General features: G+C 41.9%; 1 protein-coding gene across 16 annotated transcripts in view; it reads right to left on the bottom strand.

The window, feature by feature from the left end:
• Positions 1–699: 699 nt before the first annotated feature.
• LOC121285735 (nuclear receptor subfamily 2 group C member 1-A-like) overlaps positions 700–18,711 on the bottom strand; it is a 116,793-nt gene continuing 98,781 nt past the window's right edge. For all 16 annotated transcript variants that reach the window (XM_041202475.1, XM_041202477.1, XM_041202484.1 and 13 more), the window contains 2 exons: positions 8,563–8,668; positions 700–2,008 (listed from right to left, as the gene is read on the bottom strand). In XM_041202475.1, the coding sequence (XP_041058409.1) occupies positions 1,834–2,008; positions 8,563–8,668 (281 nt within the window). In that variant the 3' untranslated portion in view covers positions 700–1,833. The remainder of the gene's footprint in view (positions 2,009–8,562; positions 8,669–18,711) is intronic.

Here is an 18,711-nt window from a genome sequence, read left to right as displayed (position 1 = left end):
GGATTTTTAAATTATATATTTTCTTTTTTTTTTATACAAAATAGTCAACTTAAGTTATCCTGCAAAAGCTGGTGAGAAAGCTAGCAATAGTCAGAAGTTTCATTTGATACGGCTTCAATTATTACCAACCCACCCCCCACACCACCCTCCCGTTTCACAAACCAAAATGAACCCTTCCCTCCCCTTCAAAAAAAAACGCAGATTCTGGTTGATGGAAATCTGCAGCAGGTTAAGAATGCCAAATGAAAAATGCTCCCTTCAACGTAACCAAAGTCAGTAGCGAAGGAAAGCCAACAAACAACATGCCACATATCTCTTGTTCCTCAATACTAGCATTTCTTTCAGTTCCAAGTATCTAACAGGACATTTTGTAAAATTCTAAAGTTGAATATTGTAAACCACAATTCGTACAGAAAACATGTATTTGCGAATGGCATTCCGTAAAACATTTCGATGCAGGTAAAGCTTCCACTGTAGTGCAGCAGAAAACATTGCTGCAACACTAAAAACTGGCTAAACCTGTAACTGTACTAAACACCTATCAACCATTTTGATTTTATTGGAAGATAAATTTGAAATTAGTTACTGTACTTGAGGAAATATTAGCACAAAGAAAACGTGTGCAGCCCAAGATTGCCAGGATTTGTACCCACTAGAGGTAACTTTCCAGCAAATGTGAAAATAGCAACATTTATTCAATTTTACGGTTTATGGTATCTGCCACTGATATTCTTTTTTGGGGAAGGGAAGTCCATTTTTCTTATGGACTTAGTCCATTGCTTGCTATATCACAGATTTCTACTCTGCACTTAGTGGACTTTTATTAGGGAAATGGTTGCAAAACAAACAGCTTAGGGGTGGGGGAAGAAACTGGGATATATAATGGGAATAAAACTTTGCATTGTTGTTTTCTCGACAGCCATCAAAGTGCTACAGTAAGTTTTTTTTACAGCTGCTTTTTAAATGCATCCAATTCCTCGAGTCAAATCCATATTCTTCTAATTAGCACTTCTGCGCGTGATTTCAATACAAAAGAAGTGAGACTGTTTCCTTGGGATGTTTACCAGCTCGGACTGGTTGTGGGTTCACTGAAGATCAGATGGGCTTCAGTGCGTTTGCTCTTATACATAACTCTACAATGTACAGGACAACAAAATCTAACATTAGCTTGACATGGCAGTACTGCAAAATACAATTTGTCATCTCTCCTGCTTTCCCTTATATTCTTATTCCTTAAAAAGAATACAGAATGCGAGATACATCAGTAAAATTAAGCTACCAGATACAATTAGTCATTTGATAAAGACAAATTTGTCAGCTATTCACATAGTTGTTCAATATTTGCCCAAAAAATGTGTGAATCCACATCTAAATGCTATGTTATATATAGGAACAGTCTCAGACATGCAACGTCAGTGCTTTATCAATGTCAATGAAACATTAAATAAGCCCATATTTCTCAAATGACTGTTTAGTCAAATACAGTCCTATAAAAATTATTTTTAAAAAATTGGGGTAAACACAAATATATGATCATGGCATTTTTCAACCCAAGCTGTACACGCATTCTGCAAACTGCAGAAACTAACAATTTTTAAAAAAGGAAGGGATCATTCATGGTCACTTTTTTTTATTACAATTGCTATCAAGCACAATTCATCAATGAAAAATATTCACAGTCTACTCTCCATGAATTGTTTTTCTCGTTCTCTTCTTTTATAAAGACTACCCCGAGATTTTTTTGTACATGGACAATCTGCAATTGTCTCTCATTGCTGAAGTGAAGGTGAAGAAGCTTCCAGCAGGTTGCTGCGATTGTTCATAGATGTTAAGTCACACCGCAGACCCTGTGATCTGACTGTTGTACTCTGCGGTTTCCATTCGCAGTATGTAAGGTATTATACTGTCAATCTGCACATTTCCTATTAGTCCAGCAAAGAACAGTTCCTCTGTGATAGCAGAACTCATGAGTCGTAGTGCAGGCAATCTAAGAAGAAGCCTTGATAATCTGAAAACAGAAAGATAGAAACTAAATTATAATTACATCAGTTGAAACCTTCACTTTCCATGTTCCAAAGTATTTGCACGCAACTCAGATATGCCAGCTACTTCTACAAGATAGCCTTTGAATTATACACTTTGGGAAAAAATGGACAGCTGTGGGCTGTTTCCTATCAATTATTATTCTAATTCTAAATGCAAATATTTGTTATGAAGGGCTTTGCTTGGGATACAAGAAGCTGGCATTTATACAGCAACGTTCATATCCTAAGAATTTCCCAAATCAATGACTTTTTGAAGCATGGTCACTATTATAACGTAGGCAAACAGCAGTCAATTTGCACATCTCGAAGTCTCACTAACAGCAGTGAGATAAATGACTAGATAATCTGCTGTAGTGGTGTTGATCGAGTGTTAAAAATTGGTCACTGGGAGATTTGATGCTCTTCTTCAAATTGTGTCATGGGATCATTTGCACCCCCCAAATGGGCAGATATGGCTTTGATTTAAAATATAACATTTCATGCAAAAGATGTCACCTCTTACAGCGTAGCACATTCTCAGAACTGCATGGAATGTCAGACTAGGTTACGTGCTTAAGTCCTGGAGCACAATCTTCTAGCTCATGCTAGAACACATGCACAATACAAATCTTATCCAATCTCGGGTGCACCTTGGGATAATTTTCGGTTCCTTCACGCCCCACCATTATGACCAGATATAAAACAGATAACACTACCAATGCAGACTAGTCCACTGAGCACTGAAAAAAAGAAATAGGTTAACATTTTGAGGTTAGAGCATTTCTCAGAATGCTTTAGTGTATTCCAAAGTTGAAAGACCTGCTGTGTATATCCTGCCTTTGTCAGTTTTCTTCTCATCTCCAAAGACCTCAGTATATAGAAATACTCACAGGGAACCAGACTTCCAATGTTGTGGAACTACAACTCACTAAGGCTCCTTCAACAACACCTTCCGAACTTATGACCACTACCAACTAGAAGGACAAGGGCAGCTACCACCTGGAAGTCCCCCTCCAAGCCACTGACTTGGAAATATATCACTGCTCCTGGGCCAAATTCCAGGAACTCCCTTCCCAACAGCACTGTGGGTGTACCTACATCACATGGACTGCAGCAGTTTAAGACGACAGCTCACCACCGCCTTCTCAAAGGTAATTAGGGATGGGCAATAAATGCTGGCCTAGCCAGCAACGCCCACATCCCATGAATGAATAAAAAATAAACACTACCAGCATAACAAATATTATTTGAAAGATGAAATGATATCCTGGTATACCATACCTTAACCAATCGGTTATTTCTTGAGAATTTAACTGTGTTGATGTAAGTACTTTATTTTCTGTCACAACTTATTACATCCCATAGCAATGGTTTGACTTAATGTACTTACAGCTTTTATTGCACTGTGTTGAACAAATAGACACAAACTTATGGTCTTATCAAATTTCAATTTATGAGGAAAGTTGGGAAAGCAACAGGCAAAAAATAAAATCCTGAAATGTTGTGATGTTCATACAAAAACAATTCGACTTCCTGGAGTTAACTGCTAACTTTGTTTGAGACACTAAGTCAGGAAGTACAGTTACCTACCTTGTAGTGACTCAGTCATCCTTTAAGATGACAGTGCCCCTCACAATCATGACTGGTCTGTAAAATTGCATTTTTGGTCTCATGTTATTGGGACAGTCCCCCACACCTGCTTAGGTCAGGCCAGCACAGGAACAGGCCATACAGGCCTTGAGCCTGTTACCCCATTCAATTAGATCATGGCTGATCTGCATCCTAACTCCACCTGCCGTATTTCTTAGTAGCATCGGCTAGCAAAAATCAATCACATATTAAAATTATTAATTGAGCTAGCATTCATTGCATTTTGTGGGAGATAGTGGAACACTCCATCACCTTTTGCATAAAAAAATGTTTCCTATTTGCTCTCATAAAGGCCTGGCTGAGATTTTAACATAATGTCCTCTTATCCTAGACTGGCAGAAAAAAATCCTATCTGACCTATACCTTTCAAAATTCTAAAAACTTCAACCAAATATAAGCTAGTCTCTAATAAGGACTTTTTTTGTAATTCATGCACGGGATGTGGGCATCGCTGGTTAGGGCAGCATTTATTGCCCATCCCTAATTGCCTTTGAGAAGGCGGTGGTGAGCTGCCTTCATGAACCACTGCAGCCATGTGGGGTAGGTACATCCACAGTGCTGTTAGAGAGGGAGTTCCAGGATTTTGACCCAGTGACAGTGAAGAAACAGCAATATATTTCCATGTCAAGATGGTGAGTGGCTTAGAGGGGAACTTCCAGGTGCTGGTGTTCCCATGCGTCTGCTGCCCCTGTCCTTCTAGATGGTGGTGGTCGTGGGTTTGGGAGGTGCTGTCTAAGGAGGCTTTGGTAAGTTCCTGCAGTGAATCTTGTAGATGTTACACACCGCTGCCACTGACGCGCAGTGGTAGAGGGAGTGAATTTTTGTGGATGGGTTGCCAGTCAAGCCGACAGCTTTGCCCTGGATATTGTCAAGTTTTTCGAGTGTTGTTGGAGCTGCACTCATCCAGACAAGTGGAGAGTATTCCATCACACTCCTGGCTTGTGTCTTCTAGATGCTGGATAGGCTTTGGAGAGTCAGAATGTGAGTTCGGCGCCACAGATTCCTAGCCTCTAACCTGAGCTGTAGCCACAGTATTTATGTGGCTAGTCCAGTTCAATTTCTGGTCAGCGGTAACCTCCAGGATGTTGATGGTGGGGGATTCAGTGATGATAATGCCATTGAATGTCAAGAGGCGATGGTTAGATTCTCACTTGTTGGAGATGGTCATTGCCTGGCACTTGTATGGCACAAATGTTGCTTCCCACTTGTCAGCCTAAGCCTGGATATTGTCCAGGTCTTGCTGCATTTGGATATGGACTGCTTCAGTATCTGAGGAGTCACGAATGGTGCTGAACACTGTGCAAGCATCAGCGAACATCCCCACTTCTGACCTTAGGATGGAAGGAAGGTCATTGATGAAGCAGCTGAAGATGGTTGAGCCTATGACACTACCCTGAGGAACTCCTGCAGTGATATCCTGGAACTGAGATGAATGACCTCCAACAACTACAACCATCTTTCTTTATGCTAGATATGACTCCGTCCAGCGAGAGTTTCCCCCCGATTCCCACTGACTCCATTGCTGGGGCTCCTTGATGCCACACTCGGTCAAATGCTGCCTTGATGTCAAAGGCAGCCATTCTCACCTCACCTCGGGAGTTCAGCTCTTTTGTTCATGTTTGAACCAAGGCTGTAATGAAGTCCACAACGGAATGGCCCTGGCGGAACCCAAACTGAGTGTCAGCGAGGTTATTTATTTATTTTTTATTCACTCATGGGACATGGGTGTCGCTGGCTAAGCCAACGTTTATTGCCCATCCCTGATTACCCTCAAGAAGGTGGTGGTGAGCTGTCTCTTGAACCACTGCAGTCCATGTGATGCAGGTACACTTACTGTGCTGTTAGGTAGGGAGTTTCAGGAGTAAGAAAGTGTTGCTTGATAGCACTGTTGATGACACTTTCCATCACTTCGCTGGTGATCGAGAGTAGACTGATGGGCCGGTAATTGGCCAGGTTAGATTTGTCCTGGACAAACCTGGGCAATTTTCTACATTGCCGGGTAGATGCCATGTTGTAGCTGTACTGAAACAGCTAGGGCTGTGACAAATTCTGAAGTCTTCAGTTCTATTGCCAGAATATTGTCAGGGTTCCTAGGCCTTGCTGTATCCAGTGCTTTCAGCTGTTTCTTGATATGACGTGGAGGGACTCTAATTGGCTGAAGACTGGCATCTGTGATACTGGGGTCCTCCAGAGGAGGCAGAGATGGATCATCCACTTGGCACTTCTGGCTGAAAATTGTTGCAAATGCTTCAGCCTTATTTTTTGCACTGATGTACAGGGCTGATGTACATCATTGAGAATGGGGATATTTGTGGAGCTTCCTCCAGTGAGTTGTTAAATTGTCCACCACCATTCACGATTTGATGTGGCAGGGCTGCAGAGCTTAGATCTGATTCACTGGTTGTGGAATCGCTTGCTGCTTATGCTGTTTGGTACGCAAGTAAACCTGTGTTGTAGCTTCACCAGGCTGACACCTCATTTTCCGGTGTGCTTGGTGGTGCTCCAGGCATTCATCCTACAATCTTCGGTGAATCATGGTCGATCCCCTGGCTTGGTGGTAATGGTAGAGTGGGGGATATGCCAGGTCATGAGGTTACAGATTATGGCCCACAACGTCTCATGGTGGCCCAGTCTTGAGTTGCTAGATCTGTTTGAAATCTATCCTATTTAGCACGGTGGTAGTGCCACACAGCATAATGTAGGATATCCTCAGTGTGAAGACAGGACTTCGTCACCACAAGGACTGTGCAGTGGTCACTCCTACTAATACTGTCATGGACAGGTGAAGCAGGCAGATTGATGAGGATGAGGTCAAGTATGTTTTTCTGTCTTGTTGGTTCCCTCACCACCTGCAGCAGACCCAGTCTAGCAGCTATGTCCCTTTAGGACATGACCAGCTCAGTAAGTAGTGGTGCTATCAAGCCATCTTGGTGGTAGACCCCACCTAGGGTAAATTCCGTGCCCTTGCCACCCTCAGTGCTTCTTCCAAGTGGTGTTCTACATGGAGGAGTACTAATTCACCAGCTGAGGAAGGGCAGTACATGGCAATCAAGAGGTTTCCTTGCCACCAGGGATGGTGTTGGTGGTGATTATCTGTAAGGTATGATTCCATGAATATGTCAGGCTGTTGCTTGGACAGCTCTAGATGTTAATGAGGAGGACTTTGTTAGGTTGACAGGGTTAAGTTTGCCATTGTCATTTCCGGTACCTAGGCTGAAGCCGGGTGGCCTGTATGGTTTCCTCCCTTTTTGACTTTGTAATGGTTTGATACAACTGAGTGGCTTGCCAGGCCATTTCAAAGGGCAATTAAGAATCAACTACATTGCTGTGGGTCTGGAGTTACATGTTGGCCAGACCAAGCAAGGACAGAAGATTTCCTTCCCTTAAGGACACTATTGAACCAGATAGGTTTTTACAACTATCGACAAAACTTTTGTGATCATCATTAGATATTTTATTGAATTCAAATTTCACCATCTGCTGTGGAGGGGTTTGAACCCAGGACCACAGATCATTACTCCTGATCTCTCGATCATTAGTCCAGTGACAATACCACTATGCCACTGCCTCCCCTTTCAGAAGAAATTTCTTCAGTTAGAGAGTAGTCAGAATGTGGAACTTGCTTCCATAAAGCGTAGGTGAGGCAAATAACAGATGAATTTATGGGCAAGCTAGGTAAGATAAACACATAAAGGAGAAAGGAGTAGAAGGTTGTGCTGAAGGAAAAGGATAGGAGCGGGCTCATGCGCAGCATAAAAACCGCCAAGGACCAGTTGGGCCGAATGGCCCGTTTCTGTGCCCTGCATTCTATGTAATTTTAAGTAATGCAAAATCACCCTTCACCTTCTATATCCTGGGTATAGAATCCCTCCTCATAATCTAACCCATACATCTCTGACAAAATTCTGGTAAATGTGTGTAGTTCTTTCAAAGTCAATATATCCTAACTTGCAGTGCCCTAATCTACATATAGTACTCCAGATGTTGTCTAACAATGTTACGTATAGCTACAGCAAAACTTTCTCCCCATTACATTCTAGCCCTTGAGTTATAAAAGCTAACATCCCAATAGCTTTTTTGATTTTTTTTTTTACATGACTACTACATTGTAGTCACCTGTGTACTCAGACCCCTACATCTTTTTTGACCTCCACCATTCATTGCCTTTCATCATTTAAACAAAAATACTTGGATTTATCATATGTTGGTCCAGTGAAATCCACCTGCCACAGTTTTATTCATTCACTTAAGTCATCAATGACTCTGTAATTTTATGCTCCCATCTACATTATTTAGTATGCTACCAATCCTTGTGTCATTGGCAAGCTTGGATATATAGCTGTCCATTGCATTATCCAAGTCATGAATTACTAAAGTGAACATATGAGGCCCCAGCATAGACCCATGAGGGCAGCTGGAGGAATACAAACTTGCCCAACCATTTTTTCAGTGACCTCCCATGATTCCTTTAGAGGTCACTGTAGAAGTCTAAAATTAGTCAGAGCTTCGAGGGTGCATTTTCCACCTAGTCTTTCACACACATTCCAGCAGAAACAGGCACGGGCCCTGTCTGCGTATTTAAATCAGTCCAAAGCTGATTTCAGGCAACAGCCAACGACACCTAAAACCAGTGAGAACCGATATAGCAGCACAGATTAGGTGCAAGGCCTTGTGCTCAGAAATTGGTTTAGACTGCACAAGTTTTACGCACCCAAAAGTATATCAATTTCTACTCCACTGTCCCCAAATAACTTTACTGAATGTGGTCCATGCCAAGCCCCAGGGTTTCAGGTTAGGCCCACTATAAAAAAATGAGTTTGATACCCATGTCATACAGAATGTCCAAATCTAGTTGTTACAATGAGTGCAGAAATTTATTTCAACATACCTGTAAGAATCATCTGGGTAGGCTTTTGCTTCATAATCCTGAAGTTCCATATATGCCTTCTCCTGAAATTTATCAATCTGTGCTGCATTAATTAGGCCTGGATGATCTAAGGAAAACAAAATAACAATTCTTAAAATGCTGCACAGGCTTATAATCTAAAAAATGCTTGCTCACAGCCTTAAACATTTTACATTCTTCTTCTTGGCTGAAAATTGAATACAATAAGGTAAAATATAAATCGTCAACATTCCCTTTTAAGCCAACTCAAGGCACAACATGAGGATAGGATTGAATAAGTCAAGGGTTCTCAATTGGGGGCCTGTTGTCCCCTCAGGCTCAAGAAGATTTCAAAGGGTCCACTGCAAATAATTACAGGATATAGATTTGCACTCGTCAATGGAGAGAATCATTGAAGAGTAAGTGACATGTCCGTTTTCTCCAATCATCAGATGCATCCTCAGCAATGCTGCTCTGATCGTTCTCATTTCCCAATCGCAAACCTTCTCCTCTCCCTGTTGCAACATTTATTGTTTCCTGTAATTTTATCAAAACTCATTCACTCCTCCATTAAAAAGTGAAAAAAGGTTGGATTAGTTGAATCCCCTGTAAAGCTTGTTTTAAACACATGCCTGTTTTTAATCAATAATCTTCTTAGGGAGAGAAACAAGCACTTTCTCTTCCTTCATTCATATACTCACTGCCACATTTTTAACCTCTGTGTTTAATGGTCTTTGAATACAAGTTTCGTTATTTATCTCTGCTGACTGTTTTATCAGAGTCTGAATGTTGTCTCAGAATTTACCTTCGTGAGAAAAAAAAGGACATGGGGACCAAGAAAAAATGCCTTTTATCTGTTGATCTATTTTAGTTCTCATTTCCCCAAGGTCCATTTCCAGTTAACCATGTTTTATTTCAGCTCAATTGCTTGTTTTTTTACCAGATTAAAAAAATCTTTCATTTTCTCTCTTGGGTTTTCTATTTCACTGATGCTTGAGTGGTTAGTAGCTTTTGCTGTGTTTGCATCTACATTGAGGCATGTCCTAAACATAGTCGACTACATCGAGGAATATAGGCAAGGCATAACTACTGTAATAATTAATGCCACATATGATATAGGAGCTCCAGGCTTAATGGTAAATCTATACAAATGACTTTGAATTAATTTGCTTTCATTGACAGTTGTGTATGTAGGTTAGAATTATGATTGCCTTAGAGACTGATAACTTTTTAAAAGAGATGAATTTCTCAACCATCAATGGAAAGAACCAAAGGACAAAATTTCACTTTTTGAGACCTTTACTGTAATAAGCAAACTAAAAACAACACAGATCAAACAGGCAACTCATATATCAAACTAAAGAGAAGGCACTTTTCAATTAACCGAATACGTGTTATAAAACATTTTTACTTTATACCATGGTTTTGGCAGATATGTAGCATTAAAAGAACAGTCCCCACGTCACTCCCAGCTCTCCAGCAGAAGTTCACTTCTCCCTCCCACACTGAAACTTCCAGTACCCTTTGACAATTGTTCCACAATACCCGAGTTTTCCTAGATACAACTATCACACCTCAACGACTCCCTCTCTCCCTCAGGTCACAAAAGTCTTAACCATCCAGAATTCCAATGATTCCTGTATCCAACCCACTTAACTGTTTAGTTGGCTCTGATAAAACTGTTTTCCCCATAGAGAATTTTGCTTCTGCTCCCCTTCATTCACAGAACAGTGAAGACCTGTTTCTGGGAGAGTTCCAATTCTGCTTCTGCCTGTGTCTCAGCTGCAGCTGTTCTATGTTGTGAGATAGTGTGATTGGTGCTAAAAACTGCCATTTGATTTTGATGGGTTTCTGTGTTACTCCCCCATGGCAACTGGATCACATGGGCATTTCTCCGAACTGAGGTGTTTCTGAGGAATGCTAATTATACGTTCCTATCCAGAATTCTCCGCTTTAATTTGAATTGAAGGTACATTTCAAAACATAACTATCATGCAAAGTTCAGCGTTCTTCTGCATACTTTTAATAAGAAAAATCAAAATTGACGTGTTCTCACAGTATAACCAAGGTAATGCTTAGCATTATATCCAATTGTATGGGATGTCTACATTGACAATGTGTTATGTAATGCCTGTCCATTGTGGTTTCTCTGCATTATGGGAGATGGTCATTTCTTGTATGCATTGGGTCATCTGTTATGCATTCTAACATAGCTGTGGAGCCTGATTGCTGACCTGCATATCTTTCCACAGTGCAGGCAAGGCTAAACTGTCTATTTTTGTTGGGACTGCCTGGTTTTTCTAGCTTGCTTTTTGCTGTTCAAAGGAAACAATGCCACTACATGAGATTGCGCTCCAGGTAGTTCTTCCTTGTGCATTTTTCTCTCAGTCTGAACATGCCACATTTCTTGCATTTCACCTTCAAGAAGTCCTTGAACCTTAATTTCAACCTGCCTCGCAGGCGGTGTCCAAGTTTAAGTTCTGAATACATGACTGCCTTAGGATTGTACTGTCAGTCATTTGTACCAAATGCCCACTCCATCCAAGCTGGACTCTGATAATGAGTGCTTCATTACAGATATTTCTGCTCTTTGATGTACCTCAGTGTTGGGCACGTTGTCCCCCCATTTGAACCCCATGATGTTCTGAATGCATTTCATGTGAAACCTGTCTAACTGCTTAATATGTCTGGAGTAGGTATTCCATGTCTCAAAGTTATATAGGAGGGTAGATATTGCTAAAGATTTTGAACATAGCCAAGTTTTGTTATAAATTTGATACCTTGCTTCCTCCATAGTCTCTGGCATAAATGGGCAAATGCTTAACTTGTTCTGGCAATTCTATTTGGAACCTCGCTGTCAATGCAGACATTTCTGGAGTTTGTGCTTCCGAGATAGATGAAGTTATCCACAGCCTTCAGGCTTATCATTGATAGTTATAGCATGGGGGATAGTCAGAATCTAATGGTGACTGGTGGAGTATCTCCGTCTTTCTTAAGCTGATGGTTAGCCCATAGTCATCAACCACTTTTGAAAAATACTTCATGATCCTTTGAAGGCCATGCTCACAGTGTGACACGAAGGCACAGTCACTGGCAAGCAGCAATTCCTGTATCATCATCTCCAATAACTTAGTTGAGGATTTCAGTTGCCCAGGATGAAGAGATTGCCATGTGTTCTGAATTGGATCTATATGTCACCAACATTTCCGTTAAATGCCCCAGAAAGCATGGCAACAAAGAATATACTGAAGAGTACAGAGGCCACAACATAACCCTGCTTCACATCACTTGTTACGTGAAAGGGGTCAGTGTATTCACCAAAGTCAGTGACTCTGGCCATCATTTCATTGTGAAACTGTTGTATCAGATTTACAGCTCTATCAGGACATCCAAGTTTGGCTAAGAGTTTCCACAAGGCCTCTCTATTTACTGTGTTAAAGGCCTTTGTCAGGTCAACAAAGACATAGTAAAGTCCCATCTGTCATTTGTAGCTTTTCTTCTGTATTTGCCGAAGGTTGAAGATTATGTTGTAAGTGCCTCTGCCTTTCCTAAACCTGTTTTGACTTTCTGACAGTACACATTCTCTGTGTGGCTTAACAGTCTGTTGAGTAGAACTGTTGCTAGAATCTTACCAGTTATCACATGCAGTGAGATTCCTCTGTGGTTGTCACACAGAGATTTTAATCCTTTCCTTTTGTACAAGTGGACAATTGAGGCATCCTTGAAGTCCTGAGGAATAGTTTGCTGATGCCACATTTTGTAATATAATTGGATGAGTTTGATGGCTAGCTGGGGTCCCCCAGATCTGCAAATTTCTCCTGGGATCCTGTCTGAGCCTAGAGCTTTCCTTGATGGTAGGGATTTGATAGTTGTGTCAACCTCCACTGCAGAGGGTTTGCTCTCTGGGTTTTCACATTTGGGCTAGTCTAGAAGCTCATCTGTGGCTATGGGTGACCAGAGTATTTAAGAGAAACAGGCAGGTAGTGCAGGAATCCCCTGGGACTATCTTGCTCTCTTATCTGTTTTTCCATTTCAGATTCTGCTGAGCAAGATGGTTCCTCAGGCTACTGTAGCAAGAGCCAAGTTCATGGCACCACGGATGGCTCAGCTGCACAGGAGGGGAGGAGGAGAGTGTAGTGGTAGGGGATTCCATAGTTAGAGAAGCAGACAGGTGTTTCTGTGGCCGTAGATGTGACTCTTGGATGGTATGTTGCCTCCCTGAATCCAGGGTCATGGATATCACAGAGAAGCTGCTGGACATTTTTTTGTGGGAAGGGTGAACAGCCAGAGGTCATGGTCCACATTGTGACCAATGACATAAGCAGGAAAATGGATGAGGTGCCAAAAGCAAATTTTAGGGAGTTAGGAAGGGAATTAAAAAGCAGGACCTCAAAGAGCAGTAATCTCAGAATTACTCCGAATGCCATTTGCTAGTGAGCATAAGAATAGGAAGATTGAGTAGTTCAAAATACATGGCTGGAGAAATGGAGTAGGAGGGAGGGCTTTAGATTTCTGAGGAATTGGAACCGGTTCTGGGACAGGTGAGACTTGTACAAGGAGAACAGGTTACACTTTAACAGGACTGAGACTAATGTCCTCACAGGGAGATTTGCTAGTGCTGTCGGGGAGTGTTTAAACTAGATTGGCAGGGGATGGCAACCTGAGAAGAAATTCAGAGTAGAGAGGAGAAAAACTGGTGGTTGGAAGTAGAGAAGTATTAACTGATAAGGAGGATATGTCAGAGAATAGTGTCAAGGTAAGTAGAATACTTGGAGAGTTTGATAGAGCTAGGCAATAGTAGGTCATTAGATGGGGTCAGAATAAGGGGGAAAGTAAAAAAGCCTAAATCAGGTTAATGTGCATGCATGTGAATGCAGAGAGTGTGGCTAATAAGATTAATGAACTACAGGCATAGGTTGACAAATGGAATTATGATATTATTGCTATAACCTGGCTCAAAGGAGGGCAGGACTGGGTGTTAAATATTCCTGAGTACAAGGTGTTCAGGAGAGACAGGAAAGGAAGTGGGGGGGGGTTGGGGGGTGGGGTTGAAGGGGGAGGGTGGGGAATGGCAAGGTTGATTAAAGATGGCATTACAGTACTGGAGAGAGAGGATGTTCCAGACGGTCAAGGACGGAATCTCTCTGGCTAGAGGTAAGGAATGAAAAAGGTGCAATAACGTTGCTCGGTGTATTATAGACTACCAACCAGTGGAAAGGATGTAGAGAAACAAATTTGCAAAGAAATTACAGAGAGGTGCAAGAATGATAGAATAATTATAATGGGAGACTTCAATTGTCCAAATATAGACTGGGATAGGAATAGTGCAAAGGGACAAGAGGGGCGAGAGTTCCGGGAATTTGTTCAAGATAATTTTCTGCAGCAGTAGGTTTTCCAGTTCAACGAGACGTCAGGCACTGTTGGAGCTGGTTCTGGGGAATGAACTGGCCCAAGTGGATTGTAGACCATTGGGAAAGTATTTAGGGGACAGAGGCTATTGTATCATAAAGTTAAGGTTGGCCATGGTAAAGGACAAGGAACAATCCAAAGCAGGGATAATTAATTGGGGGAAGCCAACTTTAATGGGATGAGAACATCTGAGTCGAGTGAGTTGGAATCAAATATTGGCAGAAAAGACGGTGGCTGAACAAAAAGCCACCTTCAAAGAAAAGTATTGCAGGCAATGTCAAGGTATATTCCTTTGATGGGGAAAGGTAGGACCAATAAATCCAGAGCACTCTGGGTGATGAGAGAGATAGAGGTGACGATGAAAAGGAAGTGTGCGTACGACAGATGTCAGGTAGATAATACAATGGAGAATCAGGCTGAATATAGAAGAAAATGAAAAAGCGAAGAAGAAAAACAAGGAAAGGGCATGAAAAGAGGCTGGCAGCTAACATAAAAGGGAATCCCAAGGTCTTCTATAAGTATATAAATAATAAAAGGGTGGTAAAAGGAAGAGTAGGGCAGATTAGGGATTAAAAAAGGGGACTTGCACGTGGAGACAGGAGAAATAGTGGAGGTATTAAACAAGTACTTTGCATCTGTCTTCATAAAGGGAGATGATGCTACCCAGGCTGAGGTGAGATAACTAGTACACTAGAAGAACTTACCATTGAGAAGGTGGTGGTGTTGGAAAGGCTATCTTTACTGAAAATAAATAAGGCACCAGGACTGGATGAGATGCATCCAAGGGTGAAAGTGAGAGTGGAAATTGCAGAGGCATCAGTGATAATCTTCCAGTCTTCCTTAGACACGGGTGGTGCCAGCGGACTAGAGAATTGTGAATGTTACACCCTTGCTCAAAAAGGGGTGCAAGGATAAAGGCGACAAATACAGACCAGTCACTTTGACGTCAGCAGTAGGGAAACTTCTGGAAACTATAGATTGGGACAAAATCAATAGTCACTTAGACAAGTGCAGGATATTAAGGAAAGCCAGCATCAATTCGTTAAGGGAAAATGATGGCTAACTAACTAGGAGTTTTTTGAGGAGGTAACAGAGAAGGTTGATAAGGCCAACGCTGTTGATGTGGCGTACATGGATTTTCAAAAGGCATTTGATATAGTGCCATAAAACAGCAAAATTCTAGGTCATGGATTAAGAGTGAAAGTAGGCACTTGGATAAGAAATTGACTGAGTGACAGGAAACAGAGAAGTGATAAATGGTTATTTTTTTAGATTGGAGGAAAATTTGTCGTGGAGTTCGCCAAGGGTCAGTGTTGGAACCCTTGCTCTTCCTGATAAATATTAATGACCTAGACTGAGGGCATGATTTCAAAATCTACAGAAATGTCATCATCTCTGATGAGGATAGTCGTGAACTTCAAAAGGACATGGCCATGTTGGTGGATTGGACAGGCAAGTGGCAGATGAAGTTCAATGTGGAGAAGCGAGAGGTGATTCATTCTGGGAGGAAGATTTTGGTGAGACGGTATAAAATAAAGGGAGAAACTCTGAAGGAGATGCAGGAACAAAGGGACCTCAGTGTATATGTACACAATTCATTGAAGATGGCAGGGCATGTTGACAGAACAGTTAATAAAGCATATGGTATCTTAGGCTTTATTAATAGGGGCACTGAGTACAAGAGTAAGGAGGTCATGTTGAACTTATATAAAACACTGGTTAGGCCTCATTTGCAGTACTGCATCCAGTTCTGGGCTCCATACTTGAGGAAGGATGTGGAGGCATTGGAGAGAATACTGAGGAGATTCACTAGAATAATCCCAGTGATGAAGGACTGTAGCTATGAGGATCGGTTGGAGAAGCAGGGACTGTTATCCTTGGAGAAAAGGAGGCTGAGAGATATTCAAGATCCCGAGGGGCATGTACAGGGTAAATAGTGAGAAACTGTTCCCACTCAAGACAGCATCAACAATTAGAGGGCACAGATTCAAAATAATTGGCAAAAGGAGTAAAAGAGATGTGAGGAAAATTTTTTTCACCAAGTGGGTGGTTGGAGTCTGGAATGAACTTCTCGAGAGGGTGATGAAGGCAGGTTCAATCGAGGTATTCAAAGGGGAATTGGATTGCTATCTGAAAAGAATGTGCAAGGTTACGGGGATAAGGCAGGGGAATGGGACTAGGTAGAACGCTCTTTCAGAGAGCCAGTGCAGACTCGATGGGCCAAACAGCCGCCTCTTGCACTGTAAAGATTCTGTGATTCACCCATTTAGGGTGAATGGGCCATTAATCACACCCTTAAAGTGCTCTTTGGTAACTGAATAACAATTGGAATCGGGAGAAAACTCTGCATTGGTTGGAGTCATACCTAACACAAAGGAAGATGGTTGTGGTTGTTGGCAGTCAATCATCTCAGTTCTAGGACATCACTACAGGAGTTCCTCAGGATAGTGCCGTAAGCCCAACCATCTTCAGCTGTTTCATCAATGACCTTCCCTCCATCATAAGGTCAGAAATCAGGATGTTTGCTCATGATTGCACAATGTTCAGCACCATTCACGATTCCTCAAATACTGAAGCAGCCCATGCCCATACGCAGCAAGACCTGGGTAACATTGAGACTTGTGCTGACAAGTGGCAAGTAACATTCATGCTACACAAGTGCCAGACAATGACCATCTCCAACAAGAGAGAATCTAACCATCGCCCCTGGACATTCAATGGCATTATCATCACTGAATCGCCCACTAACAACATTCTGGGGGCCTCCCTTGACCAGAAACTGAACTGGACCAGCCATATAAATACTATGGCTACAAGAGCAGGTCAAAGGCTGGGAATTCTGAGGAGAGTATCTCACTTCCTGACTCCCCAAAGCCTGTCCACCATCTACAAGACACAAGACAGGAGTATAATGGAATACTCTCCACTTGCTGGATGAGTGCGGCTCCAAAAACGCTCAAGAAGCTTGACACCATCCAGTTCAAAGCAGCCCGCTTGTTTGGCACCCGATCCACCATCTTCAACATTCATTCCCTCCACCACTGACGCACTGTGGCTACCAACTAGAAGGATAAAGGCAGCAGATGCCATGGGAACACCACCACCTGCAAATTCCCCTCCAAGTTACACACCATTCTGTCGCTGGATCAAAATCCTGGAACTCCCTTTCTAACAGCACTGTGGTTGTTCCAATCTTTCATGGACTGCAGCGGTTCAAGAAAGCAGCTCACCACCATCTTTTCAAGGGCATTTAGTGATGGACAACAAAAGCTGGCCTAGCCAGTGACACCCACATCTCATAAACAAATAAAAAAAAAGGATGTGTGTGAAGGAGTCTCTAAGGTGTGCATATCTGCGCATGAGTTGATTGCAGTGGAGATCGATTGTACTCGGCCAGCCCCACTCGCTTGGCCATATACTTGTGTTACTGGTGGCTTGACAAGTCAAGACAACTGGAGATGCGGTCAACCAAAGTGGATGATCTGCAGCACCTTCTTTGTCCATGCCGATGAACTTTACAGCTGTCCACACAACTGTGCTGATGATGCTTTCAGTAAGGGAATGTCATTTCCTTTGCCACATCCATCAAGACAACTTGTTTTTGTGCACTTGGAAAAGGGTTGTTGGAGATGGACATTCTGTCTCACATGTGGACACCAGTTGACATGCTACCCTCACCTGGTTTGGCCTGCAAATCAATGTGGTTATGGGGTTTGGCCACTGCCATGCACAAGCAGCATGTGGAGCCATGGGTGACAGCTTGGTGAATGTCGAAGACCAGGCGGAGTAATCCATCCAGCTATGAAGTAAGATGAAGCTGACTCCTGCAAAATGGACTACCTGACACACACCCAGATACGAGTGCACCAGTTAGGTCTGTGGTTAGTTTGCCCTGCTGAGTTGAAAGCAATAAGTGTTCCTCCAATATCCTTTGGAAAGGTAAAATAAGTCAGCCAGGGTTCCCACTCCTGATCGTCATCCAGTAACCCCTGCTGGGAAATGTAAAACAGAGCAGGATCATGCTAGCTATGGCGCATCGGAATACAATACAACTGCTTCTTCAGCACTGAAAGTGTTGCGACATTCTTAAGCAAAACTGAATTTGCAGCAATGATCTCAATGAAAGCAAAGGATGAACACAGACCATGACATACATAAATGTGCTAAGATATCTCCAAATATGGACAAAATTGCTGCTCAGCAGCAGAAAGTTTCACATTAAGCAAGTGAAATACGAAGAAAAGCACATGTTTAATTGTATATCTAATTTTTATACAGAAAAAAGTACGAGTGTTACAGGGGTTTGTTGACTTTTTATAATGCGGGATGGATTCCCGGAAGCAAAAAGATTTGAGTCCTCCTGGTATTAATAATTGAGAACTTCTTACTGATAGCACTGACATCCATAAATAGCTATGGGAAATGAAGAATGAAGACAATTAAGGGGTAATGTGATGAAGCAGTTCTCCAAGGGCAGCAAAATGGTCACATGAACCTTGCAAGTTGATATTCTGATTAGCTTTTCATGTGCATGAAGATCTGTGCAAAGGCTATAAATTCAGAAAACTGACCCTTATTTTATCATCTGCAAAAGTCGTAATTTTTATGAAAATGTATTCTGGATCATTAAATCATTTCGTTTACCCTTTAATGAATTCAATTAAAATAATTTTCTGTCACATCAAGAAGTCAAAAGAGAAATAGGCATTTAAACATTTATTTTAGAAATATATATAAGACTTG

Source organism: Carcharodon carcharias, chromosome 13 (genome assembly GCF_017639515.1).
Source record: "Carcharodon carcharias isolate sCarCar2 chromosome 13, sCarCar2.pri, whole genome shotgun sequence".
NCBI classification, from domain to species: domain Eukaryota; kingdom Metazoa; phylum Chordata; class Chondrichthyes; order Lamniformes; family Lamnidae; genus Carcharodon; species Carcharodon carcharias.
The sequence above is the reverse complement of the archived record's forward strand: the minus strand, read 5'-3'. Positions and strand labels throughout refer to the sequence as shown.